We start from the raw sequence: 27,818 nt of genomic DNA, 5'->3' as shown, positions 1-27,818 counted from the left end.
TTTTTTTCAAGATTCAGCAATTTATTTTGCGGCTTAACGTTGGTTACTGGAGCGAACGAAATTAAAAGCAAATTCTGCGCTGAAACCACACCGCTGCTACGTCAGCATTACGTCACAAATTCCTAAATATATTCGTGTGTGTTGACAGACAGACAACGAACTTTATTTGATCCTGAGGAGCTACTAACATTCTTTTTTTTTTGCGCAGGAAATGTTCCGGAAGCCTTCCTTATGGCTCCTTTAACATGCACTGTAACCCTTCCTTATCAAATAAAATAAAAATAAAAATTCACGCAGAAACTTCTCTGGGAGTTGTCTAAGTATGCGTATGCATTGTGCCACTTGCTCATCTCCACGCAGCCCGGTGTGGTTATCAATGTTATGAAACTTGATCCGACCAGTATAAACGACAGCGCTGCTGCAACACAAACTGCTGCGGACGGCAGCGCAAGGGCAATTGATGACGCAAGCAAACTACTGCAGGTGGCGAGGCCAGGTGCGCTGATGACGTCCCGATAATTAAAAGCCGATATCGCTCCTTAGCGCCTTACCCATCCGCGCCGAACCATTATCAACCGTGGTCAACCGTACCCGGCGGCGGCTGCGCGCACGGTGCGGCCACGCAAGGGAGGAAAGTGGGGAGGTAGCGCGCCGTCTTCCTCCATCTCCGTTCAAGGCTCCTGGTGGGGCAGAGGAATAAGGGCGTTCTACTCCGGCTGCGTATTGCGCGGCCGCGCGGGCCCTATCTTGAAAGTGATCTGTGATGGGCGCAGAGTGCGCCGAGTGCTGATAGCTTCGTTGCGCTGTGTTTTCGCCGCTTTAGTTCGCGTTTAAGCGAGAGGCAGCACGAAGGTCAATTCGCTCGCTGCTGCGGGTAGGACCCGCAGCAGCGAGCCGCCGTAAGTGACGGACGGACGGACGGGTTTCCTCGTTGGGTAGGCATATGGAAATGCTTACGCATTAATAAACAGTTAAGTTAAATGCTGTTAAGATTCGTGACGTCACGGGAAAATAGTGCGGGATCTTCAAGATGGCGTCGTCACGAGTATTTTCTTTCTGCGCCTTGTTCTGGAGTACCAAGCCTCCGCTTATAAGGGTAAGACAGACCTCTTACAGCGAAGTGGTTAGTGCGACTAGAGGCGTTCTAAAACGTTAGATGCGATGCGAGCATTCATGGTGTCCGGGGACAACTAGATTATTCAGCAAGTTTATAGACAAGCTTGATGTTTGTATATACAAGAAACATATGACGTCGCTAGCGCGCAGTCACATGGGCAGAATTTTAAAAAAAAGCGACAACTTTTGCGATTTCTTGTCGAGCCAATTCAATTCGTGGCCGAAGTAATCTGCGGCTGATCTTGTTGTCCTGTACGACGCTAAAATGCTCTGGACCAATAGAATCGTGTACGGCTGCCTGAACGAGCAGGTTCGCGGTAGGCACCGGTAGACTGCTATCTGTATGACGTCATGGCCTGGAGCAGGCCTATATGTATATACAGGAAATGGAGGTCATGTTAGGGGTAATGTGGATTTCAAATTTTAAAATATCGGTGCTCGAAATTAACCTGGAGCCCCCTTCCCTACCTTCAATACGGCGCCCGTAGCTCATAGCAAGTTTTAAAAGTTTAGAGCATTTCTACTGCACCCACAATGGTCCAGATGGAGGAAAAATACTTTAAAATCTGAAACGTCACTAAGACACCGGCTTTTGGATTTCGGCGCCAAATAGAAAAATTGCAATTTGGGCCTTCATGTTTTTTGTCAATATAGAAAGCAGCAGTTTACCACGAAATTAACCAAAGTAGATGTTTCGGAAAAAAAAAAAACTTCATCAGTCTAAGCCGACTTGGTGTTTGTCTTTAGCATTCCTTTAAATTCCATATGTTGCACCTTTTCAGTCCATATATACTGTGAAATAATTTACACCCCTAAAGTGAATAAGGGTGTAAATCTGTTATAACCCCCACCCTTACACCCTTTTTGAGTGTAAGGGTTTGAGTTATAGTCACATTTACACCCTTATTCACTTATAAGGGTGTAAATTATTTTACAGTGATATAGGATGTTCGCTGCACTTGAAAGCAGTGCCGCAACGGAGCCGGAACGATGAACGCGTCGACACTGTCGTCTGTCCGCATGCACGAGGCGCTGCGTGACGTCAGCGCTCTGTGTGACGTCAGCGATCTGTGTGGACACTACGGAAACAAGGCCAGTTGGCCGACTTCGCACCGTCAGCTGCACGCGTGCACGTCGCTTGCCGGTGAGAAACTTTTCGCACGGCAGCGCGTGTCGTCTGAGAACAGTGAGAATCGGTCGAGCAGACAATAAGTGCAACAAGTGCTCATGGGCTTCACTTGTTATAACCACGAAATAGGTGTTTGTGATGATAGTGATTGTTGCTAACGGCATCCCCTTCAAAACGCGTGGTGACGACCAATGGTCGCCAAAACTGCGTGAGCTGATTAGGTTTTGCTAGCTGTACTGCAATCCGTTCTGCATATATCTGAGTTATCTTGTGAAGTTACATATGTCTGTGAAAACCTGTCCTCACCTTCTCCCTGCTTTCCTTTTTTCCCCTCAACACTTCGATCGTCTCCTGCTGAACTCCACCACTCACCAGTTAGCGCTTTCATCAGTTTTGAACGCCAGCGCTTCTGGCGTTATGTGAAAGATCAGGCCCACCAATTTCAGTTTTCGAGACTGAGCACAACTTGGGAAAACAAATTCACGCAAGAAATCCACTGGAGTTGTCCAAGTATGCGTAAGCATTGTGCACTTGCTCATCTCCACGCGGCCCTGTGTCATTATCAATCTTATCAAACTTGATCCGGCCAGTAACACTCATCAACCCTTATCTGTTTTATCAACCTTATCGGACTCGACCCAACCCTTATCATCGCCGATCTGTCCTTATCAACCTTATCGCACATGGTCCTATCCTTATCGTCTCCTATTGGTCCTTATCAACCTTGTCGGACTTGATCTGACCCTTGTCAACCCTGATTGGTCCTTATCAACCTTATCGGACTTGATCCGACCCTTGTCAACCCTGATTGGTCCCCATCAACCTTATCAGAATTGTTCCGATCATTATAAGCCCTTATCGCACTTTCGCACCTTATCCATCCGCGTCGATCCATTATCAACCGTGATGAGACCCATATAACCCCTCATCACTTATCATCCTTATGAACTCATTGACTGGTTATCTGGCTGTGTTGCGCGACGCGAAGCGCATGAGCCCTCAGAGACAGGTGGCATCTCGGTCGGCGAAGGAACGCCCCAACGGAACGCGTGTCACGCGACCACCGAAACGCATCGCGGATGTGGCGTGTTTGGCATTAAATTTTCGCAAATCGGAATTTTCCTGTCTACAATGCCCCAAGTCGGGTCTACAAGTGGTCCTAGGGATGACTTTTATTTCACCATCACCAAATCTTTCAAGGATATGCCTTCATAGAAACTGTTCTCCTTTGCCATTTGTTTTATACCGCCGGTACATGTTAATATGGCTCAGATTGTATTCAACTTGTGAAAGCGTGGGTGTTTAGCCCAGTGGGTAAAAAAAATAATTCTGGGGGTTTACGTGCCAAAACCTCGATTTGATTATGAGGCACGCCGTAGTGAGGGACTCCGGATTAATTTTGACCACCTAGGGTTCTTTAACATGCACTCAATGCACGGTACACGGGCGTTTTTGCATTTCATGCCCCTGGAAATGTGGCCGCCGCGGCCGTTATTCGATCCCGCGCCCTCGGGCTTAGTAGTGCAACGGCGTAGCGACTACGCCACCGCGGCGGGTAGCCCAGTGGGTAAGATACTCGGCTTCTGAGCGTGGGGTCGCAGGTTCGAAACTCCACCACTGCCAACGTTTTAATGGGTAGCATTCTTTGGCGAGTACCTGAGCAATTTTGGTGGCAAAATCGTCTAAAATCGTGTCTGTAACGCAAAAAGCGTGACACCTATCCCATACGAATACACAGGACTCCATGAAAATACAAGGGGTTGGGTGGGCTAACTTGAATTTGGGAGTAGGTCAACCTAAATTTAAGGTTTATATGGAGTTGGCCAACCTGAATTTGGGAGTGATAGGGGTGGACCCCCTAAACTTGGGGGTGATATGGGGGTAGGCCAACATAACTTTTCGGGTGATATGGGGTTGTTAGGTTGGCCCCATATCACCCCCCTAAATGTGGGGGTGATATGGGGGTGGGCACCCCTAAATTTGGGGGCAAGATAGGGGTGGGTCAGCCTAAATTTTGGGGTGATATGGGGTGGGCCAACCTGAATTTGGGAGTGATGTGGGGGTGGACCCCCTAAATTTGGTGGTGATAGGGGTGGGCCAACCAAACTTTTGGGGTGATGTGGGGCGGCCCCCCTAAATGTGGGGGTGATACGGGGGTGGGCCCCTCTAAAGTTGGGGGCGAAATGGGGATGAGCCAGCCTAAATATTGGGGTGATATGGAGTGGGCCAACCAGAATTTGGGGGTGATATAAGGGTGGGCTTAGGAGTGAGGGTGATATGGAAAGGCTTAGGAGTGAGGTTCAGTGGTGAATATCTCAGCAACCTCCGGTTTGCAGATGACATTGTCCTACTCAGCAACGATGGGGACGAATTGCAACAAATGATTGAGGACCTTAACCGAAAACGTGTAAAAGTAGGGTTGAAGATGAATACGCAAAAGACAAATATAATGTGGCAAGGGAACAAGAATTCAGGATCGCTAGTCGGCCTCTAGTCTGTAAAGGAGTACATTTATCTAGGTCAATTACTCACAGGGGACCCTGATCATGAGAAGGAAACTTACAGCAGAATAAAATTGAGTTGGAGCGCATATGGCAGGCATTGCCAAATCCTGGCTGGGAGCTTACCACTGTCGTTGAAAAGGAAAGTGTACAATAATTGCGTTCTACCTGTGCTAACATATGGGGCAGTAACTTGGAGGTTTACAAAGAAGCTCGAGAACAAGTTAAGGACCGCACAAAGAGCGATGGAATGAAAAATGTTAGGCCTAACGTTAAGAGACAGGAAGAGAGCGGTCTGGATCAGAGAGCAAACGGGGATAGCCGATATTCCATTAGACATTAACAGAAAAAAATGGAGCTAGGCAGGCCATGTAATGCGTAGTATGGATAACCGGTGGACCATTAGAGTTACAGAATGGATACCAAGAGAAAGGAAGCGCAGTCGAGGATGGCAGAAAACTATGTGGGGTGATGAAGTTAGGAAATTGCAGGTGCAAGTTGGAATCAGCTAGCGCAAGATCGAGGGTTGCATCGCTATTGGATATCGTAAGGAAAGGCCTTTGTCCTGCAGTGGGCACAAATATAGACTGATGATGGGGGTGGACCAACCTAAATTTGGGGTTGATATGGGAGTAGGCCAACCTAAATTTGGTGGTGATGTGAGGCTGGGCCAATCTAATAACGTTTGGGGTTATATGGAGGTGGACCCCCTAAATTTGGAGGTGATATGGGGTTGGGCCAACCTGAATTTGGGGGTGACATTGGGGTGGGCAAACTTGAAATTTGGGAGTGGGTCAACCTGAATTTGTGGGTGGGTTAACTTAAAATTTGGGGGTGGGTAACTTGAACTTCGGAGTGGGTCCACCTATATTTGGGGTTGATATGTGGGCAGGCCAGCCTAAATTTGGGGGCGATATGGGGGTGGGCTAACCAAAATTTGGGGGTGGGCCAACTTGAAATTTGGGGTGGGTAAACAGGAAAATAAAAGCACTAACTAGGCTAAACATACGGAAATAAAACTACGAGTCGAGCCAAAGAATGCTATACACAGTAGGAGACAATTCGCTGAATTTCTGTGATATTTTTCTTTCGAATTTATTCTGTTATTTATACATTAATTTCTTTATAGTGATTCATCTTATGTGACGGACGGACAGGTTTCCTCGTTGGGTAGGCATTGAAATGCTTACGCATTTAAAAACGTTTCTCAACAGTGCATCTCTTTAGTTGAACGATCGTCTTGAAAAATTCTGTGGTAGAGCAAGGTATTCCGGACGCTCATCGCGGCGAGAAAAAATGCGATAAATCCAGCTTGCATAAGTCGACAAAGCAAATAAGTTACGAAAGGTCACTCAAGCGGAAGGCGTCAAGCCAAATAGCGTTAATGATGATGATGATGATGATGATGATGACCTTTTAAAGTCTTTGGCACATACCTGACCGGACTTTCCTGACCAGTCCTCCTGGGACTCAGCGCTCAGAAGCACAGAGCTCATCGCACAGCTCAAGGCTGTCCAGAGGGCCTGGGCCGTCGCCGAAGGACTCTGTCTACCGGCCCCGACCTGGGTGGAGCCACCGGATTGGTTGGCGGGGCCTCCGGCCCCGCTTTAATTCTTTCTCCTCAGGACCTCAGTAAAGTTCGTACTCACTCACTGGCACATACCCAGTCACGGAGAATTGGCCAACAGTCGGGCAGATCTCTTGCCTCTAGACGACGATGACGACGACGACTCCGGTAGAAGGATTTCTTTTACCGAAGTCGTCTCAACCTCCTTTGACGTACCAAGGGAAGCGTAAAATGAAGCTGTGTTTATACGGCGCGATAAAGCGGACCGTTTCGCCCCTGCTTCTCAAGTGACTTTGCATCCAATCGTGGGAGAGAGAGAGAGACAGAACAAATGGGAAATGTAGGGAGGTTAACCAGAAGGGAAGATCCGGTTTGCTACCCTACGCTGCGCAGAGAGAAGGAGGGTAGGTAAATTGATAGGACATTAGAGTGAGATAGAGAAAGAAAGAGAGCACAGATACACTATCACGGCATACTGTCAGCGCACAGCACAGTTGTGCTTGTAGCGCTATAAACATCAGTCCAGGCTACAACCGCTTGCCCATCCAATCAGGAGTTTCGCCCAGCGCCAATGGGAATACGATCGCGGCAAGATGGGAAGTGTGACGACAGCCTCATTTTATGCCACCCTTGCTATACGTCAAAGGAGATCGAGGGTTGCATCGCGAGCCGCACTTCGCAGTGCTGCGTGCGTAATTGGATGAGTTCAACAAATAATTTGAAGCCAACTTTGTCGCCTTGCATGGTCGTTTTGTAATGTTCGAACACGGAACTATATCGCCTTTTATGACGATTTCCTTCGATTTTTTTTTCAATATAGACACGTGCCGTAAAGTTTGTAACTAGTCATTATTGTAACTAGTTTAATTGGTGAAATGACTGTTTTGAATTTGTCTTGCAAATGGTGTTACGCCTGGATGCATAATTAATCTGTAGTGACGTGAGTCGAGTAATTTCTGCGGGCTTTTTTTTTGTTTGTTTTTGAGGAATGATCGAAGTAAAAACACACCCACACACATTGTATGTGCGCATAACAAAATCCGACGCGGCAAAAAAAAAAAGCTAGAAAAGGTGACGTTAACATCAATGAGATTTAAAAATATGCGACGATTAAAGGAGGGTTTGGTGCCTATATGTGACTCCGTCGGTCTACCCTCCTCTTCTCTGGCACGATAGTTATGGTCGAAGGCGTCATGATATACGGGGTGATCGCTTTTTAAGTTTTCCGTGGTTTTTTTTTTTTTTTAATCGCGTATTGCAGATAACATAATCCTTGTCCTTGAGCTATAGTTTAGAAGCGGACAATATTTCCATCAGAAATCCAAACACATATTTACCTAATTAACAAAAACAATAATCAATTAACTTCTTATCTAATTATTTTACAGCACATATTGCAATTGTAGCCGGCGAGCTTGCAAGACGTATCCACTTGTGATGAATTTCCAGAATGACAACACTTTAGAGATATATTCGCCATCAAACTCGCCGCAAAAGGATCGTATCTAGCACTATGTTTTATAAATCTTATTGTTTTTTTTTTCTTTTCGTTGGACAGCTTGGCTAACGTTAGCTGCAGGACACACGGTATAGTATTCGAAGACAGCCTAAAGAACAGGGGCCGAATTCACAAAGCTTGTTGTTCCTAAGTACTCTGTGCCATATTGACCGACAACCTTTGCTAATTATGTCCAGCGCTAGGATTGGCTGAATTTTTTTTCTTGCGAACAATTCTAGCGCAAGAGCTTTTTGCGAATACGGGCTCGGATAACACGTGTACTGCTGTAAAAATATTTCACATCGCTCGAAAACTCGAAACAGCGCGCATTGTCGAAACATGTCCCGACATCTTCTCGCGTCTATCTGCGCGCACTCTACTATTAGCGCATATACTCCGGCTATAGCTTTCAAGCCGCTATGGGGCTTCTGCCAAGGTAAACACGTGATCGCTGTCATCTCGCGCTAAGCACAGAACGCCGCGTCGTTGGCCCAACCTGGGAAACATTTGATTGTTCTGCGCAGGTCGAGGTCGGGAGCGTTATCGGTTGCGAGGCGACAGTGGGTGAGCTTCGCGGCGTGATTTAAGACCGACCCCGTCTTGATAGCATTGTTACGTATAGCGCGGCGCCGATTCACGAAGGGAGCCCATCGCGAACGCTGCGCGTTGCCAGTGCGCGAAAATAACAAACCGGCTGTATACGTCGCACGCGCTGCAGCTCTTTGCAGAATTCATCAATCTCAACAGACAAGTCTGTTGAATGAGACATACTTGTGAGTTAGTGGATTAATCATGATGTAGTATGACAACGCACTGGGGATATATAAGGACGTAACGCAGTGAACAAACGCGAGCGCTGTCAAATATCTGTTTATTGCTGGGCTACCATACATGAATACACGTTCCAACGCATGCGTCGACCACTTCAGCGAAGAGAAGAGAGTTTTTCATCAGTCTGTTGAAGAAATTGAAAAACGTCAACAGGAAGTCAGCGAAATTTCTATAATGACTTTTGTGATGTAACATACATACATACATACATACATACATACATGCATGCATGCATACATACATACATACATACATACATACATACTACATACATACATACATACATACATACATACATACATACATACATACATACATACATACATACATACATACATACATACATACATACATACATACATACATACATACATACATACATACATACATACATACATACATACATACATACATACATACATACATACATACATACATACATACATACATACATACATACATACATACATACATACATACATACATACATGCTTGCTTGCTTGCTTGCTTGCATATCATCGTCACGGCAGTTTCGCCAAGGTCACTGCAAGGTCACCGCCAATGGCACCGCTAACGTAGACACCTAAGGCTTTCGCCTTAACCTCGTACCTGTAAAGCATGTGCTATGTGGCTGCCCTCAGTGCATGAATGATCGACGAAGATTGATTGGTGCTCTTGCCTCTCTTGGCAGCCAGCCGTTGTCACAGAACGTTTTATCTGTAAATCTAGTCTTCACGCCTTACTTGAATTTTTTTAACTATGGGCCTGCCGTCTAGGCTGTCAGTACATACATACATACTGTCGTCATCGTAACCCATTCTGACCGCCTTTTACATGCGAAGCATATCTTTGCCTAGTTGGAGCAAGTCACGCTCAAGGACGCGATTACGTTTTGATGACGTTTTGTATCCGAAAAATGTGGGCCGATCACGAAGGAGAAGGAGTAAACAACATTATTTCGCAAATTTAGCTTAGTGAGGGCTGGCTACCGGCGATGCCTTACAGCCACCTCCTCGGCTCTTTTGATGGCTTGAAGTTGAACCTCCAGGCTCGCATTCCGGAGTATTGCTTCCCACTCTTCAGGCGAGGGAGTGGCCAGGAGATCTGGGGGGAGTTGGGGGGGGGGGGGGGGGGTCATCCCTGCACTCCCAGAGAATATGATTTAAAGAGGCTATGGGCCCACATAATGAACAGTGTGGGTCTATCAAGTCAGGGTAAAAGTGTGCGTATATTTGTGCGTTGGGAAAGGAGTGCAGTTTGGAGTCAGCGCCAGGTGACTTCTTGTCCCTTGGTGAGCTTGGAATGAGGTAGGGGTTTTGTCCGACTTGCGAGGCGGTAGTGTTGTGCAATATCGTGGTACGTGCATGGTCAGTGACGGAACCCACTGCTCGGTTGATGAATCCTCGAGCACATTGGTGGGCCCCCTCGTTAGCCGGTTTCCCTGTGTGAGCCGGGACCCATATCAATTCAATTGGGGTGGGTTCTTCACTATCTTGTTTGTTGGAGAGTAGGGGGTGCAGTATTCGCAGCGTGGTTGGGGCCACGATTCCACGTGCAAAGTTGGATATGGCTGTCTTTGAGTCGCTGATTATGGTGGCAAATCCGGCCGCTGCAGCGAGGGCAATGGCCGCCTCTTCTGCCTCCGCCGAGATGAGGGCACGGACAGAACCGGCCGTCCTTATTGGTGTTGCTCGGGGCGCAGATTAATTGGTTGTTGTCGTTGTTGTTCTTGATTCTGGGGAGGTTAATTACGCTGACTGCGTACGTGTTATGTGGCAAGGAATATTGAGCAGCGTGGACGTATGCTGCTTCGGAGTTGGACCCGTGGGATTTGTACAGGGCTTGAGCTCTTGCTTTTAGTCTGCCGTCGTGATGACCTGCCAGCATGTTCTTTGGCAGCGGCGTCATGGCAGAGGCTCCGATTGCGGAGATAGTGCAGTCTAAAAATTTGAAAATAGTGCGAATTAAGGCGGCTCGGTTGGCCGGTACCAGACATAGTGCAAACACCGGATGTAGGGCGAAATAAAGCGGCCTGCGGTGGCGGGTGATGCAACGCTATAATATAGCGCGAACCCAGCTGGGCTCCAACACCAACATGCCGTTCGTGTCATGCTGACGTCGTCATTTCATTGCCTTTATGGCATTGCGATCCTTTTTTCGTCGTCATGTGATCGTCATCTTTCCACCGTGTTTACTCTGTTGCTGTCACTGCGTTGTCATATTGTGGTCATCACGCCGTCTTCGAGCCATCGTCGTCATCCCATGGTCGTCACGCTTCATCACGAGAAGACTCCCTCGTTCTTGGGAGTTCTGTGCAGCCACACGTGACGGAATCGCACTCGCCCGCGCTCTTTCGAACGAAGTGGCAAGCGGACCGAACCCGTCCAACAATCAGCGGTTTCGCCATTATACGGAGGAAGTGTTTGGCGCCACCCCAAACACATGAGTGCCCAATACGCGACGTGTACGGTCATCAGCCACGTCACCAGAGGGGTCGATCTAGCCCCTTGTGAGTACGTCTCGTACTTCAGTACGCATAGGCCGCTACTGTCTACGTATAATGGGCAGCATCCATGCGGCTGAAGAAGCATCATAGAAAGCACTTAAGAATAGTACTTAAGAAATGAAAAGTTTGCCCACGCATTTGCGTCGTCTATACTTTTCAGAAATGCTTCGCATGACGTAGATAATCAGCAAAGATGGTTTCTGCCTTATTTTTTCACCCTCTTCCCCTTCCTCCATCACATAGCAGCTGGTCAGAGGAATGTACATCAGGTCGACCTCTCTGCCTTTCTTTTCATTAAACACCTCGCTCCCTCCTCTCTCTCAAATTTCGTCTCAATGCTGCCACGGTCGAGAATATTGAGGATGTTGTGGGTTCGTCTCCGACTGGCTGGAAGTTGTCTTTTCTTCCAATTTCCTTTTTCTTTATTACAATGTGAGGCTTATCGCAAGTTTAAAAGTCATTCATCAATTGGTTTTACTGTTAAATAAAAACTGCTAACTTCCCCCGGACTTTTATAGGCTTCGTCTTGTTTATTTCACACAACCTCACCTCACTGTGTTGTTTATGTTGCATAATTTTGGTCTACGTTCATCACCCCTCTCTCTCCTTCTTCCCTTTCCCCACCTTCTTTTCAACCCGCTTTAATCAACAGGCACGTTTTAGCTTTCACAGCCGGTTCAGTGATGGTCTGCGGCTGATAAAAGATGTCATGGCGGTCGCATACATATGCCATACTCCGCCTGGCCAATTCCATGCAGTGTAGCGAAGGCTAGGGTTCGCGTTCAACCAATCAGTAAGGTGAGTCGGCTGCGTATTTCAGAAAATGAGATTCTGCTCGCCCATTGTGTGCCACTAATCATTTGGCGAAGATTTCATTCAGTTAGCGTCACGCAGTGGGCAATCAGAGGCGGACAATGGAGGAACCCCTTCTTCTGGTTCTTTAATCTGGGGACGTATTCTGCGACGATCGCCTGAGCGATACTATCGCCTTCCCGTGACGTAGTGCTCAACCAGCCAATCAGCTCATCCAATTTTGCTCAGCCAGCCAATCAGCGTGCGCCTGGTGGCGATACAGTCGCCGAGGCGATACTGTCACCGAAGCGATACTATCGCCGAAAGTGATCGTCGCAGAATACGTCCCTGGTTGCCCGACATGACCCATTTAGCTTTCGCTACAGCGCACGGAATCTGTGAGATAAAGTGTACAGTGTACCGTAGATTCCTTCCAGACGACTCACTCACATGACAGACTGCGGCTGCGCGGTACTGCCGACGCTTTTACCACATCACCCTCCCTTCTCCATCCCCTACCCACCCCGCCACTCATTCCTCCGTTTCGATGGCTAAGCGACCATGACACCCCACTGCTAAGCACGAGGTCTCCGGTACGTTGCTCAGCCGCTGCAGACGCGCTCCGATAAGAGGAAGGCGGAATGCGAAAACGGCGATGTTTCGCGGCGAAACGTTCGAGAAACGCCGATGGCCCAGTTTGATCCGCGGTGCCAGCTCCCTCCACAACGGCGCACCCCTCGTAATCCGGGCGAAGCTTCGCAACGTATATGCATAGACATCAATCAACGAACGCGTTCTCCAGCCGCCAGCGCGTTATCTTGCGCGGGGACACGCAATATATGACCACCCAAGCGAGCGAGAGGGTCGATCGTCATACGAGTAATATCCGTTCTATTACTATGTATACCGCTTCGAAGCAAAGATTCTACGAAACCAAGTTGGAGGAGAGTGAGAGACGACTGTTTCAGAAGACGGGGGAGGAGGAGGAAAGGGCGAGGAGGTGTTGGAGGGGGGCGTAACATGCAGAGTCTCGTCCGGGAAATCCCTGAGGAAGAAACAAGGAGCGTGCCTCGCTCGAACCGCGCCGTCGACTCTAATGGCTTCGCTTTCCAATCGGAGAATATGCGGAGGGGGGTGCTCTCGCGTTTTTCGGGGTTTCGAGGTCAGCCGTCGCCGCCAAATGGAAGGAAGCAGTGGCGCGAAAAAAAAAAAAAAAAAGTAAGAACCCGAAAACGGCTGTAGCACGATGTCGTCCGTTCTTTCCCTTTCAATATGTCTTCCCTCTTTACGTTATTCCTTCGCCCGACTCTCTTTTTTTTTATTGCCTTTTTTTGTTTCTACTTGGGCTGGGAGCAGCCAGAAACGGCAGCAACGGCAGCGGTGGCGACCGGTGCCAGCGTGAGGCGGAGAAAGCGGCGAGCTAGCCCGTGACGTGCACGCACGCCTGTGTTCTCGGCGATCAGGGTAGACGCATTTCTGTCGTGTGCTCGGTCCCGTATAGCCTCCCACATTTTGCCTCTCTAAGACGTCACCGGCTTCGGAGACCAGGGGATTGCACACCGTTCACGGACGACGACGACAGATCCGTGGCCCGCCGCACTGTCCCCGCAGCTGGATTTCCAGGTAAGCCAGGAAAGCGGCGTCGGCTGTATAATGTGCACGAATTCAGCGATTGAAACGCGATAATCATGTAGAGCTTTGACTTTTGTGCACTCTGTGTTACGTTTTAAAGAGTATATAGGGTTGGGGCGACGTTGAAGACACGCGAGAATGTACCACATACAAAATCAGAATGCATGCTGTTTAGCTCCGCTGGCCTAGAACAAGCATCGTTATGGAAAGCATTTGCATCTTCCATCTTCTCGATATTATAGCTAATAACAATACTTGTAATTCTCGTAGTAACAATGCTAGCAACTGCTACGGCATTTGTACTATCAGGGGTGGTTGTCGAGACGGTGTGTGTGTGTGTGTGTGTGTGTGTGTGTGTGTGTGTGTGTGTGTGTGTGTGTGTGTGTGTGTGTGTGTGTGTGTGTGTGTGTGTGTGTGTGTGTGTGTGTGTGTGTGTGTGTGTGTGTGTGTGTGTGTGTGTGTGTGTGTGTGTGTCCTGCCTGCACAGTGAATGAGCAACTCAGAACTCATCCTGAGCTTTAATTGGCGCACCACAGCTAGTGGCGCGCCATAAAACGTTAACTACTATTGAGCTAGTCACAGCTGTCGTCAGCAACTGCGCATGAGGATCCTCCAGGGACCTTGCACGTGACGAGTCGTCGCCGTAGTTTCCTCAACGCTTAATTGGTCAATTATTGTAGTCGTCGCCTCTGACGTACACATTGCTTCTGTTAATATCAACAGGAACTGTCGCGGAGTCCTTCGTGAAATGGGTGGTTTCCACATACCCAGAAAATGACTAACTACGGGGCAAATGTTTTTCTTTATTTTTTATTCGATCACATCTTGTTACCTCTCTTAACTTTCCCCTGCCGTCTCGACGCTGCGCTCTCCTCTAGTTATGTGATCAAACGTGATAAGTGTCTCGAAGCTCCTTCTCCTGCTTCTTCCGTTCCAACAACATGCCAATCTGAGCTCTCCGTATTCAAATAATAATAATAATAATAATAATAATAATAATAATAATAATAATAATAATAATAATAATAATAATAATAATAATAATAATAATAACTATTCTGCTAGAATTGTTCGCAAAAGCGAATTCCAGCCATGCACTCGCATGCACTTTTTAGGCTTCTGAAGGAACATAAATAAGTCACAAGCATGTGACATAAAATGTCCGCAAGTAAATAAACCAATAATAAAAGAGAATTATAAGAATGACAAAAATAAACTCGTGTGGATTACTGTTTGAAATACAAAAGGCGCCAACAGTTGTTAAACGAAGAAATGACTTAAGCTTATTTGGTTTATGGAGCACTATTCATTTTTTTTTTCGTAAGAAAAAGAATGCAGTAATGTTTAAAAATCGACATCGGGCCACCGGTGGGCCCGGAAATCCTAATCTCCCAAACACTTCTCTAGCTCTCTTACGCTTTGTACAAATAGTTGTCCTATTTGATAACTGCGGTACAAGTTGTCATGGCCACGTTACAAGGTCACCTTGTGCGCCAAGCCTGTCAACATCGTTAAAGGTCGAGTCGCTCTTCCCCTCGCGATGCACGTTTATTATTGCCAAAAATCACTGCGACAGTACATGATTTGAGTATGTGTGATTCAAAGCTAGCTCTTTCCTTGTAATTGAACGTATTTCCTATGTTTATTTCTCCAAATCTACTCTTGTATGCTTGTAACATGTATTTTAAAGAGAACACTGTACCGTTTAGATTGCGTGGTCTCGTGATGTATCCGAAAGATAATTGTTTTCGTTGTACGTCGTTTCTTTCTTTCGGCCGTCATTGCATTCGTTCGTCGTTTATGTAAATACACTTTCTTGTATCCTAATAATATATGGTAACATTTAGGCTAGGAGGTCCTGTGACGACTTCACCTAATTGAATAACTGCTTTCCTGAAAAGATTCTTGGGCCATGGCCTATGCATTCTTGCATGCAAAAGGCCACAAAAGCCCTTCTGCAGTTCGTGAAGAGTACTGGATTGTACGAACGCATGTGACAGCGGAGATTCTTCTATGACTGTCTCTGCGAATGACTGACTCTATTTTTTCTCTTTTCTCTCCTTATCTATTCTTCCCCTTTCCCCTTCCCCAAGTGTAGGGTAGCCAACCGAGCACGTCCTTGGTTAACCTCCCTACTTTTCCCTCTTCGTTTCTCTCTCTCTCTCTCCTCGCCTAGTCAAGTTGTGCTTGTGCGGTGTATAATTCGTAAACACGGTACCACACCAAGGCCAACGTAGTGCAAAGTTCTAAGGACAGCAATGGATCACGGGGCGTCGGCTGCGGTGCGCAAACAAGTCACGTCACAAACCCGTACCTCAGTGAAACTGCATTTTACTTCACTCGGTGTTTCTCATTCGTGAAGCCTCTTTTGTGTCATATGTGCCTCCGAGATCTCTAACCGTGCAAACTTTCTGCGTGGGTTAGCAAGTTGTATTTAGTGTTAACACTGCTTCATGAAGCCTCTTCTGTGATAGATGTCTTATCAAGCATTTATGAAGTGGAATGAAAGAATTTAGAAATAGACGCAAACGTGTACCAAATCTCGGAGGTGACAGTCTTATATCGCTGAGTACATGCTAGATGGCGCCATAATAGCGCGCCGCAACAACCAATACAAAGACTTCACTGAAACGCGTGGTTTCTGGGCCTCGATAGGGCATGTTCGTCGACAAGCGCCTGAAGACGTGATTGGTGAGTGAGAGCACGTACATCCGTGATCAAACGTATATGGACCACAGGCTCGTCGAAAAAGCTGTATTTATTCGCAATTCAGACCCACAAACAAACTGACGGGTGCACTAGAAAGGTCTCCGTGACAAGTTTGGACTGCAGTCCTCAATTTCAAGTTGCATTCAAAGGTGGAGGAGAAAATCGGCTTTAACGCGCAATCCCTAGTTCGTATGTACTTTTGCTCGCGGGAGTATTTCAGCGGTACCGTGCGCAAGAGAGACCTGTATACTTGCTGTCGCAAGTCATTTTAGTCGCACTTTTATGCGATGAAGCATCAGTATTTCTTTAGTGTTCTTTCGTATTCTTTTTCTTTCTCTCTCTCTCTCTCTCTCTCTCTCGTTTTCTCACCGCGCAAATGTTGCTTGAAATTCCCGCCTTCTTTTCTCGTCGGCCTCGACGGCGCGAGGCAATCTCTTCCGGTGCGTTTTCGGCGGCCATTCATGCGTGTCCGGTAACCACGAACCTGGCACGAGTATGACTGCAGGCCACGGAAGTCTTCGGCAGCGTAATAAAGCTAGGGAGTGACTAAAACGGTAAAGAAAGCAAAAGATAACGGCAGCCCGCCCAAAAGCACCTAAGATTATCTAGGATCATCACCACTCTCGGCATCCGCTTCCGCGTGGAAACGCCAGAACATTCTTCCTTCCGAGGCGTGTGCACAGCGTAGGTATCGGGGGAAAAAAAGAGAGAGATGAAACTAACTTGAACGTCTTCCTCGACAGTGCCGGTTTTTCCTTCCGAGTCAGTTTTATTTGCCTTTCCCTTCTCAATCTTTCGCTTCTCCTTCCGCGAGCCCGTGCCCACCATTGTCCGCTTGTTCACTCTTTGTTACGTGGCGGACGCAAGTTTCAGCATATTATGCCATCGACGCACCCGGGTGGCTGTGCATGGAAGACACATTTATCTCCATCAGTGGATGAGAACAATAGCCGGTCTTTGACCTCACAGGCACACTATGCCTGAGTGAGTGAGTGAGTGAGTGAGTGAGTGAGTGAGTGAGTGAGTGAGTGAGTGAGTGAGTGAGTGAGTGAGTGAGTGAGTGAGTGAGTGAGTGAGTGAGTGAGTGAGTGAGTGAGTGAGTGAGTGAGTGAGTGAGTGAGTGAGTGAGTGAGTGAGTGAGTGAGTGAGCGAGCAAGCGAGCCTCCAATTCACCAGAGATGAGTGCATGTTTGTGCTTTTCGTTCGCGCATGTGTGTGTGTGTGTGTGTGTGTGTGTGTGTGTGTGTGTGTGTGTGTGTGTGTGTGTGTGTGTGTGTGTGTGTGTGTGTGTGTGTGTGTGTGTGTGTGTGTGTGTGTGTGTGTGTGTGTGTGTGTGTGTGTGTGTGAAGGAGGAGGATAAAAGTATACGCATAGAACGCATAGTCTAGGTCCTGGCTTCTTTTTACTAACAGAATGCATAAATGTGGGCGCTCAGGCGAAAAGGAAATATCCAGCATTCATTACACGCAGTCACACAAGCACGCGCACAGATTGTAGATGCACCGTATACAAATTCTTCCTGAAGTCGTGCTTTCATTAATTCGTTTATTTTTGGTCTCGTTGCAGGCTATGCGTTGACTTCAGCGGCTGCACGAAACCTTCCAACTTGGCTCCAACAAAAATAAGCCATGGCTCGAACTGTTGTGGTAAGTGCACCTATACTACGTATTTAACTAGCTGTGTACGTTTATGTGAACCCGGTAAAGTCGTGTCGAGTCGGCTTCGTCGAGCTCATGTGAACGCTAGCAGGTCGGGGTGAGCGGGACTCGAAGATGAGTTCAGTCAACCCGCTTGGCAATGTGCATGTAAATGCTCTCCAGTATGGACGGGTCAACTCGATTGATGACTCTACCTGTCTCGGTCAGAGGTCGCGTAAACGAAGCTATTCAACAAATATAAAAGCAGATAGCGCGTCTTTCCGCGCCAATACGGATACGACGCTCGAGGGGATTTCACATTTGCGCTGAGGAGCAGGGCACGACGCATGTCAGAAAAAAAAATCTATTGCCTCGAAGGCTTGTCCTACGGTCTGAATTCCTGTACCTGTCAACTGGTCATAATACATTCAGTGTATAGGCGCCCTCGAAGAATAATAAGGTCAACCATTGCCGTAGTACCTGCACGATGATGATGATAATGATGAATTATTGGCATCCCCTTCGAAACAAGATAGAGCCGCAAGCGGTGCTGCTCAAGCGGTGACGTTATATTGGGTGCAAAGAGTTGAAATCAAGAAAAAATATTCGCGGTTCCGCCCGGAAGGCGAAGCATCTATTGCGATAGCAAATTAGTAGATAGATGTACGAAGTAAGGACAGTATTTTTATCGGCCGTATAAAGTTGTAAATATTCGCTTACTAACTAAATAAACAAGCACGGTGTCACGCGCGCACAAGTAAACATGAGCACATCTCGCTCGATGACCGCGGAAGCTCGTCAAAACGCTGGAGCTCATGAGAAAGCGCGCCAGCGGCAGCGAGCAAATTGACATGCACGCTGGCTCTCGCTTCAACGCGCACTAAACGTCGAAAGCACAGCGCATACGATGCTACCGCACTCGGTGATCGCACTTGGTCTCCATCGCAGATCGCTTTGAAGATGAGTCTCCCGCGGGCGCACACTTTCGGTCACATCGCAGATCGCTTTCAAGATACGGCGCCTGCGCGGCAGCTCCGTGAGCAGCAGCCGCGGGAGCAGAACGGACCCCCCGTTTCCATCGCCTCCACCCCGTGCCTCGCGCACGAACGAAGACCGCGTGCCTCCGGCCGCCTTCCTCTCTCGCGTGCGCGAGATTAAGCTGCGGTTGCCGGCTCACCCGCGTACGCTTTCACTCGCACACGCAGCGTACGGCGCGCGGCGACCATTTTATCGCCGTTGGAGTTTATACGGAACATCACGGCGATGACGACAGCGGCGACGATGACGGCGACGGCAAAAGTGCGCATGGAGTGTCCATATAATTGCTATCGCAATAAATGTTCATGGAGATTTACAAATACGGCAAACAAGAATTTAGGGGAGGAATTTCGTACGCTTAAGAAAATGATATTGCCCTGAAGACAGACAATCACGAGATGGTATCGACACGGACAAGCGCGAACTTTTAACTAAATCTTATTTCTAGTCAGAGTCGTCAATATAAGGATATTGCCACGCATGCGCAATGAGCAGCACCCATGCGTGCTGCTCCTGGCCGTATGACCAGGACATCACTAACCCCTCGTACCTCCGACGAAGTATTTGAGAACTCCATGATGTTGCTAAGATTGGCATCTGCGAAGTGTCTTTTGATGCCATTCGCATTCTTGGAATATTTCACGCACTTTCCGGTATCTGTGCTGGTTTATAAGCGTTTCCCTTTCCCACCAACTTCGATCACTGAGTATGTGAGTCACGGGTGATGTGTCGCTCTTCAATGACAAAAAAAGAAGAAAAGAAAGATTATTTAAAATGTTTCTGGTGGTGGAAGGAATAGAAACTGCGTCATATATATGGTGGCCCAAGGTAAACCGAATTCGAACTTTCGAAGTAAGTGAGCAATACACCAACTATACACAGTGAAGAGCGCGTTACACCGCCGATATCTTCCAGCCGTTCGTAGAACCACTGACGCCAGACGAACGACATTTCGCGTATTAATCATCGCCTCACACTTCACGTGTTCTTCACTTGCTTTGAGTGCGGCTTATCTTGGGCCACCCTGTATGTTAAACCTTGTAGGTACGCGGCGTACTTCTCGGCGGCGCCGCCGCTAGTTGGCGCAGCATGTCCGGGGGTGCGAGAGAGTAGCCCGGCTTCAGCCAATGCCTTTGAAGCACACGATGACGCGTACCGGCGGCGTTATACTTGCGTGTGTACACTTCAGTGTGCTAATCGCACAACGTCGACAATCATTGAGATGATTCCTGCCTAATTTTTGTATTTTTAACAGCGGAGCTGTTTAAGCCGACCGCAAGTCCGTGATGCGTCGGAAAAAATGTGGGCCGATCCTGGTGGTAGTGCAGAAAGGATCCAAGCGCAATGGCACATACCCCTGCGAACTAGCGAAGCTGAACCTGGCTAAGTCTAGCTAAGCATGGCTGGGACTACTTAAGCTTAGTCAGCCATCGATAGCCAATCTATAGCTAATCCATAATTGATCAATAAATTCCGGAAAATGCTGCGGATAACTTGGTAGTGCTTAGCCTAGCCCAAAAGCCAGGACTAGCTAGGTGCTCATCAGCTCCGCTGTCTCTTTTATTGCGCTAGCAATTATAGGGACACTCCAAAGCGGATTTCTGCCGCTGCCGTCGCCGTCGGCGTGAGGTTCCGTATGACGTCAATGGCGATGAAATCATCGCCGCGCTCCGGACGCTGTATGTGCGAGTGAAAGGGCGCGAGGGACGCGCGCTTTCACAGGGAGCGAACGCACGTCGAAGAGCAAACGCGCGTTCTGCGCCGTGCTCCCTGAAGGGCTGCAGAATTAAGCGTCTCTTACCTCCTTTCCATATATAGAGAGCAAACGCGACTTTTTCCGTCGCGCGAAAGGCTGTGGGGGGACGGGAGGGAGAGAGGGAGGGGAGGCGACGTTTAGCTGCGGCACCAAATGCATATTTATATAAAAACGCCGCGCGCGTTCAGTGCGAACGCCGGCAAAACGTCGACGGCGTCGACAACAGTTCTGCGCGTTGCTGGTGCTGCTGCATGTCCAAGTTTATACAGCTGATAAAACTACTATCCTTACTCCGTATAGCTCTCTACTAATTTCCTATCGCAATTGATGCTTCGCCTTTCGGGTGAAACTGCGACAATTTTTTTAGCATTGCGTCTCCAGTGCAAGCTACGCTAATTTTCTGTTGAAACCAAAAGCGTTGAACCCTATAGGTAACCTATAGATTCACTGACCCGCGTGACTGACACGTGACGTACGATGTCACAGCTGGCCGCAGTTTGCTGCCTGGTGGGCGTGGCTTTCCTGCTGCTCGTCGAGCCTCCCGTGGGCGTGTCGGCCGTCCACCTGGCCTACATCGGCAATACCACCGCCTGCGATATCTGCGACGAGGGCGTCGACTTCTCTGGTCGCAACTTCATCTGCTGCCTGGCGCACAGCAAGTGCTGCGGGTAAAACGTGCTGTCCGAATCCCATAATCGTGGCCTCCGAGATCTAAAGGCACAGCGGTGCCTACCAGTCTCAGAGGCCATCTCTTAGTTTAATTTAAAGTTCTGCGAAGTTTGCAGTGCGTGCACTGTCAAGCTCTCGGTGACATCGCGACCATTTATTGTTAGAGTGTCCTGAATTTGACTGAGAACGTAAAGTCAATAGATGGACCCGGAAGCGCCAGATGTCCCTATGCACAAGCGCAAGCGACATTATCCATCATTATCGTCATCACTCATCAGTCATCATCATCAGTATTGTCACATCATTAGACGGCAATATCTTCGGAATCGGCCCACGAAAGAGGCTAGAAACAAAGGCTAGAAACAGGCATAACCCGATATTGAAAAGTGGCTGTAACTCGCCAAGGACTTAAAATCTGTCGAATTGATGGGATTCGAATCAGGACCCCCTCCGAAGAATAGCCCGATGCTCTATCCATTGGGCATCAAGTGCATGCATATCGTTCCAGTATACCAACGGCAATTACCGCTTCGAGTCTAATGGCGCTTGCGTCACGTTACGTTTAGCAACAATTTGCTGTAGGACGCGAGAGCACGAGCGCGCGCGCCAGTTTCCGTTAGGCCACCGACACAGTAATGGGAACTCGCGAACAACCGCCAATCATACGCAACTGCTGTTCCCCGGCCGGCACCACAGCCCCACCTTCAGGCGCCTTCTAACGTCCCTGGAGGACACGCGGCTGCCGTGTAACTTGTGAATGATCTGCCTGGCTACCGCTGACAGCCAAGGATGGGCGCTGTGACCGCCTCTACCTTCTCTCTCTCTCCTTTCTTCTTTCTATCCCCCCTGCCCTTCCCTAAGGCGCTGAGTCGTGCTCCCTAAACGGTTGCAGAAAATAGCGCATATTCCTCTTCACAATCTCTCGCTCTCTTCTTTCTATCCCCTTCCCCAATGCGCTGAGTCGAGCTCCCTAAATGGTTGCAGAAAATAGCGCATATTCCTCTTCACAATCTCTCTCTCTCTTCTTTCTATCCCCTTCCCCAATGCGCTGAGTCGTGCTCCCTAAATGGTTGCAGAAAATAGCGCATATTCCTCTTCACAATCACTCTCCTACAACTGTCCTTCTCGTGCGTCACTCTTATAGCAACAAGCTCCTTAGAAAATCGATAGCACGCCGTTTTCCCTTCCTTCTCTAGTGGCACCTAGCACTTTGTGACATTGCACCGTTCTCGGGATCGGCCCGCTTTATTCATAATTCTTGCTTCGATCGCGACAGCTGGAGTACTGAGACGCTTATGTGGCGTTGTATACCGCCTTCGGAATCGGCCTAGCACGTACCGAAACAGGTTAACGTTTCTTTGCTGTAGTTCATCAAACATCAGGCCATGATGTAATCGCCCTCAGCGTCTCCTTCCTGCTGTCGTCACTGACACAATTGTTCGCCAATTACACAAACATGTTATTCCACATAGTAACGCTTTACAGAATCTCAAGCGATACTGGATAGTGAGCTATACGTGCTAAGTGCTTCGCATAGCATCGTGTTCCACAGTATGTGCGTGAGATCTGCGTATTATATATATATATATATTCAGCCTATATTTATGTCCACTGCAGGACGAAGGCCTCTCCCTGTGATATGTACTCGTATATTAATGCGAAAGCACCATATGCGCCATGAAGCGGAAAATCAGGCATCCGGCGTTAACATATCCGATGGTACCAAAACTCACGTGACCAAGTGACGATGTCACGTTTCAATGTCAATGGAAAACGACCTTGACCACACTAAAAAAATTTGCCTTTGCCCCCCCCCCCCCTCCAAACTCACCCCAGATTTTGGGATGGCCACCCCCAAAATTGACATTGCCCAATTCGAAAATTGAGTTGACCCACGTTAAAAACAGACCTGACCTACTCCAAAAATTGACTTTGCCCAATTCGAGCACATGACCTATCGATCACGTCATGTGACATAACCACGTGACAAAGAACCTTAAGTTACAAGGTCACGTCACGAAGTGATGACGTCATGTGACAATGTCACGTGACATGGACGTCGAAATAGTCTGGACGTCGATATAGTCAACACGCCGAAAATGCTTTCTCATTCAGTGCACGTAAGGAGACTAAGAAACCCCTGTAACTTTCTTTTTTTTTTTTTTTCTCGTCATGCCGATCCTTTTCTACAAAGCATTAGTGTGCTTTCATGTTATACTGGGAACCACGACGATCAATGCGTGTAAGTTTCGTCATGTTTCTATTTCTCTCTCTTTCATTGCAGGCCCGACAGCCTCGACAGGAAAAGACGGAGCCTGTGAGATGACGTCAGTAAACTTTTCCCAACTGCACCTGCGCAGAAAAAGCAGTATACCCTACTTGGTCGACGATACACTCGTATTCGCATACAGACTGCTTCGAGTGGCTATTGGACTGCACGAATTCCGATAAACTGCATTCAGGCGTAGTGCAGCTATATTCAACAATGACGAGTGCTATTTATGGCATTTTGTACATCTGAATAAGGAAATGTCATCATAATACATGCTGTGCTTCCCCCCCCCCTTTTTTTTTGTTCCTGTTACGGATGTTAAAGAACTGGGGAAACAACTTTTCATGGTCAAGCGGGTTTGTTTGAGCTGTCTCATAGTCGTATACAACATTGGACTGTTCTAATTAAATTTGCAAACGTGGCCGAAATTTAGGGCAACCTACTCGTTACACTCGCGAATCTCTCGTTGCTTTCTTTTTTTTTATTCCTTTGTTGTTGTTGTTGTTTTTCCTGTCATCAGAAGCAGTTAACACATTTTAGTACTGTTGTCCAGACCATCTTTGCATCACGTTCACTTCGTAAGACTGTCATGAATAAAGGATGTGAAAAAAAATGTCTTGCTAATGAGCCGTAGTTCACAGCTGATCTCAATATAGGAACTCCATCGCAACGCTCTTGGTGAATCGCTTGAAAACTGCCGGTTTGATGTACACCCTTGCAATTTTTTTTAGTCATATCACGCGAGCGTCGACCGCGCGGCGTGTCAGTGGCGTGGTAGCGGTGAGGAGCAGCGGGATCGGCGTCAGTATGCGCGGGCGTGCAAGGTGGCTTCCAGTTCGAACGTATTATGCTGCAACGTTCGCTTCAGGAGTGCCCCTCGCCACTACTCGCGCGATATTATTAAACGAATTGCAAGGCTGTACGTGTCTTCACAGTGGACCGCCACTCTGCAAATGGGAGAAGATCGATGTGCAAATACAGCGGAAAATGTGGAAGGTGACTGGGCAAACTATCGACGTCCAAAATGCATACCAACGAGCTCTACACACGGCGCCTTGGTTTGTGTTCTGTGTATACATTGGGATATACTGTGTGCTAATTATATTGACACATTTGCAAGAAGCCATAGAATGAGGGTGAGATATCTGCTTCGAATGAGGGTACGTAGGCAGTCCTTTTTACAGCGAGGCTCTTAAAGGTTAGGCTCCAGGAGATCGCGTCCGTATGCACCGGAAGTAGGCAACAATCTTGTGGCGTCACGTTTTGTGGCGTCTGGTTCACTTTGTATATACCAAAATTGGCATGGAAGGGTGCGAATGTATGACTAACATGACTGATAGGTCATGACATCAATAACATCACATGCTCGTCAGTTACGTCATGATTAGCGATAATAAGATCACGTGTGGCGCATACCCGCATTGGATATGTGGTTATGAGCCGCCGAGAGCAGGAGCGGGAGAGGACTTGGCGCAGCAAACGCTCTACTTGATCATCGCGCCGGGCGAAAACAAGACACCGGTTTTCCTTGCTATTTGACGAACATGCCGAAGACGCTCAATATATAGTCATATATATATATATATATATATATATATATAAATTCACTACAGCAGACCCACCATAGCCACAGCTTCGCTGGCTTCCATCTTCACAGTAGTGGAAGGGCTCTGAATTTTTGTTGAAACGTTCACTTCAAGCTGAATCTTCTGTTTTTCGGCCACTGTTGAATAATTCTAGTTTCCATCTTCCCGCCAACTCTTGGTTCTACAGGGGAATTAAGCGCCACAGCGAAAACGAAGTTGTTCGTGTACGTTGCATTCGTTTTCAGTGATTTTACAGTGAATAAAAAAAAGAAAGTGTATTCTCTGACGAATGCAAGTCCTTTGGTGCGTGTCAATTAGGCACAAGCCATGGGTCAACGATCTCTGCTATCCACAAGTTTATTGAAGCGTCAGGAAGACTTCATTGCTAGGGTACCGACCGTGGGACACTTCACTTTATTTATTTTCCCTAAATTTATTTATTTATTTATTTATTTATTTATTTATTTATTTATTTATTTATTTATTTATTTATTTATTTATTTATTTATTTATTTATTTCGTGATACTGTCAATCCCATCAGGGACTTTTACAGGAGTGGGTTAGAAGGGTCTGTATACATTGTGGAACAGGCATTCACATAAGTATACAATAGGGTAACTACGTAGGATATGGTAAAGGTAATGAACCTATGTTAACAGCATTGAGTAGGGCAAAATGACAACACGTAATCAGCTTATTTCAGTTACATACTATGTACTGCAAGAGAAAAAATAAAGACAAGCACGTGAGATATAAAATTGATAACATCATACACAATATCACATCCCAGATTTCCAATTTACCTGATAAGTAAAACAATGATAAATACAATAATGATAGAATCACTTACTCGTTGCTGACAGCACAATTTGGCCAGCAAGTTCAACAAATTTGTCAACGGTAGGCTGTGCGACCACCGTCGGTGCTAAAGCATTCCAGTCACGAACAGCTCGCGGGAAGAACGAATAACTAAATGTATTGTTAGCGCAGAAATATTCTTGGAGTGTAAGGTGATGCTTATGACGGGTTTCTCTAGACGTGTTATATGAAAGGTAGGTGTCAGGATCCACTTTAACCTTATTATGCAGGATGAGATACAAAAATTTGAGTCGGTGCAGCATCGCACGACTGGTTAGTGTATGAAGGCCGATCTCGGACAGCATCTGCGTAGGCGAGTCGGTGCATCTATATCTGTTGCAGATAAAACGCGCCGCTTTTCGCTGGGCAGCCTCAAGCGTAGCTATTTGATTTTGCGCGAACGGAAACCACGCCACGCTCGCATATTCTATGATAGGACGTATATGAACGTCACATTGGCCAAGAGCTTGGCTTCCTTCGTAGAGCATCGCAAAAGCCCGCTTTAGAAACATTAGCTTTCGCATCGCTTTGCTTGCCACGTGCTCTACATGAGCCGACCATCCTAGATTCGATGGTATGACGACGCCCGAGTATTTATACTAAGTGACAGTGTTAAGGATGATACTATCATAGCCGTACGGAAAACTAAGTTTGGATTTCTTTTTTGTTACCGACATTGAAGCTGTTTTATCAAAGTTGATGGCAATTTGCCAGTTCTCACACCATTGGGCTATCAAAGCAAAATCCTTGTTAAGACTAATTTGATCTTGTCGGCTTAATACTTCTCTATACAAGACGCAGTCATCTGAAAATAACCTAATCTTGGATTCAGCCTGACTAGTTACGTCGTTTATGAACAGAAGGAACAGGATAGGGGCATAGTGATACTTATGAATATGCCCTCTCAAAATTTCTGTTGGCATTCAGTTGACTATTGCTTTGTGGTAAATGTTTGCCGTTACCCCCATTTGGTATTTGTTATGTACATGTTCAAATATGAATATGCCCTCTCAAAATTTCTGTTGGCATTTAGTTGACCATTGCTTTGTGGTAAATGTTTGCCTTTACCCCCATTTGGTATTTTGTTAGACGCACATTTCAAACAATCTAATGTGGTCAATCCCCCCTGTGGGTACGAGCCATGTTTTGAGGCAACAACAATACAACAAGTGCGCTTGTGAACACTTTGCATGGCTCCGGGCTGAGGCCTCCAGAAAATGTCGTTCCAAACAATACTCATCATCTAGACCGCGTGCATTTATTATTAATTTTTTAACGGTTCGCGCCGGTACTTCCATGTCACGAACGGCATGCGCGTTATCAGCGAGCCACAGCAATGTTGTCAGAAAGTAGCGAGCGCAGAGTTAAAATTTTAAGAAAGAAAACGCAAGCCAGACAGATGTCGATTATTGTTTCGACGCAAGATACGCCCCAAAGATTGTAAGCTCTTTTGAGAGTGCGTCGCGGAGAAGTCGGCCCCCATGTTAGCGCTTTCAAGTGCGCGATGCTCTCACAGTGCATCCCGGCCTGATCACGGAAGGCGGCTTTGCCTCACGAGGCCTCTTATTGTGGAGAAGCCAGATTTGACGAACGTGTGAGAGCTGCTCACTCGTACTTCACTTTCTGGGCGCATTGCAAGTACCATATACAGGGTGGCCCACGTAACTTGCACCAAACATTAAAAATATGCAAATGTCACGTATAGTTGGACAGAACCAAG

The 27,818-nt window shown here is 47.2% G+C and overlaps 1 protein-coding gene across 3 annotated transcripts in view; it reads left to right on the top strand.

Moving 5' to 3' along the window:
• The window catches only part of LOC119461161 (uncharacterized), a 66,222-nt gene extending 41,956 nt beyond the window's left edge, over positions 1 to 24,266 (top strand). The window contains exons 2-5 of one of the 3 annotated variants that reach the window (XM_049671823.1): positions 13,297 to 13,563; positions 17,848 to 17,927; positions 21,199 to 21,380; positions 23,666 to 24,266. In XM_049671823.1, coding sequence (XP_049527780.1) covers positions 17,910 to 17,927; positions 21,199 to 21,380; positions 23,666 to 23,702 — 237 coding nt within the window. In that variant the 5' untranslated portion in view covers positions 13,297 to 13,563; positions 17,848 to 17,909 and the 3' untranslated portion in view covers positions 23,703 to 24,266. Of the gene's footprint in view, positions 1 to 12,966; positions 13,564 to 17,847; positions 17,928 to 21,198; positions 21,381 to 23,665 lie in introns of those variants that run through there. The other 2 variants (XM_037722376.2, XM_049671825.1) reach the window with 2 other exon arrangements.
• Positions 24,267 to 27,818: the final 3,552 nt, after the last annotated feature.

Source organism: Dermacentor silvarum, chromosome 8 (genome assembly GCF_013339745.2).
Source record: "Dermacentor silvarum isolate Dsil-2018 chromosome 8, BIME_Dsil_1.4, whole genome shotgun sequence".
NCBI lineage: Eukaryota > Metazoa > Arthropoda > Arachnida > Ixodida > Ixodidae > Dermacentor > Dermacentor silvarum.
This window is presented reverse-complemented; position numbering and strand designations above follow the sequence as displayed.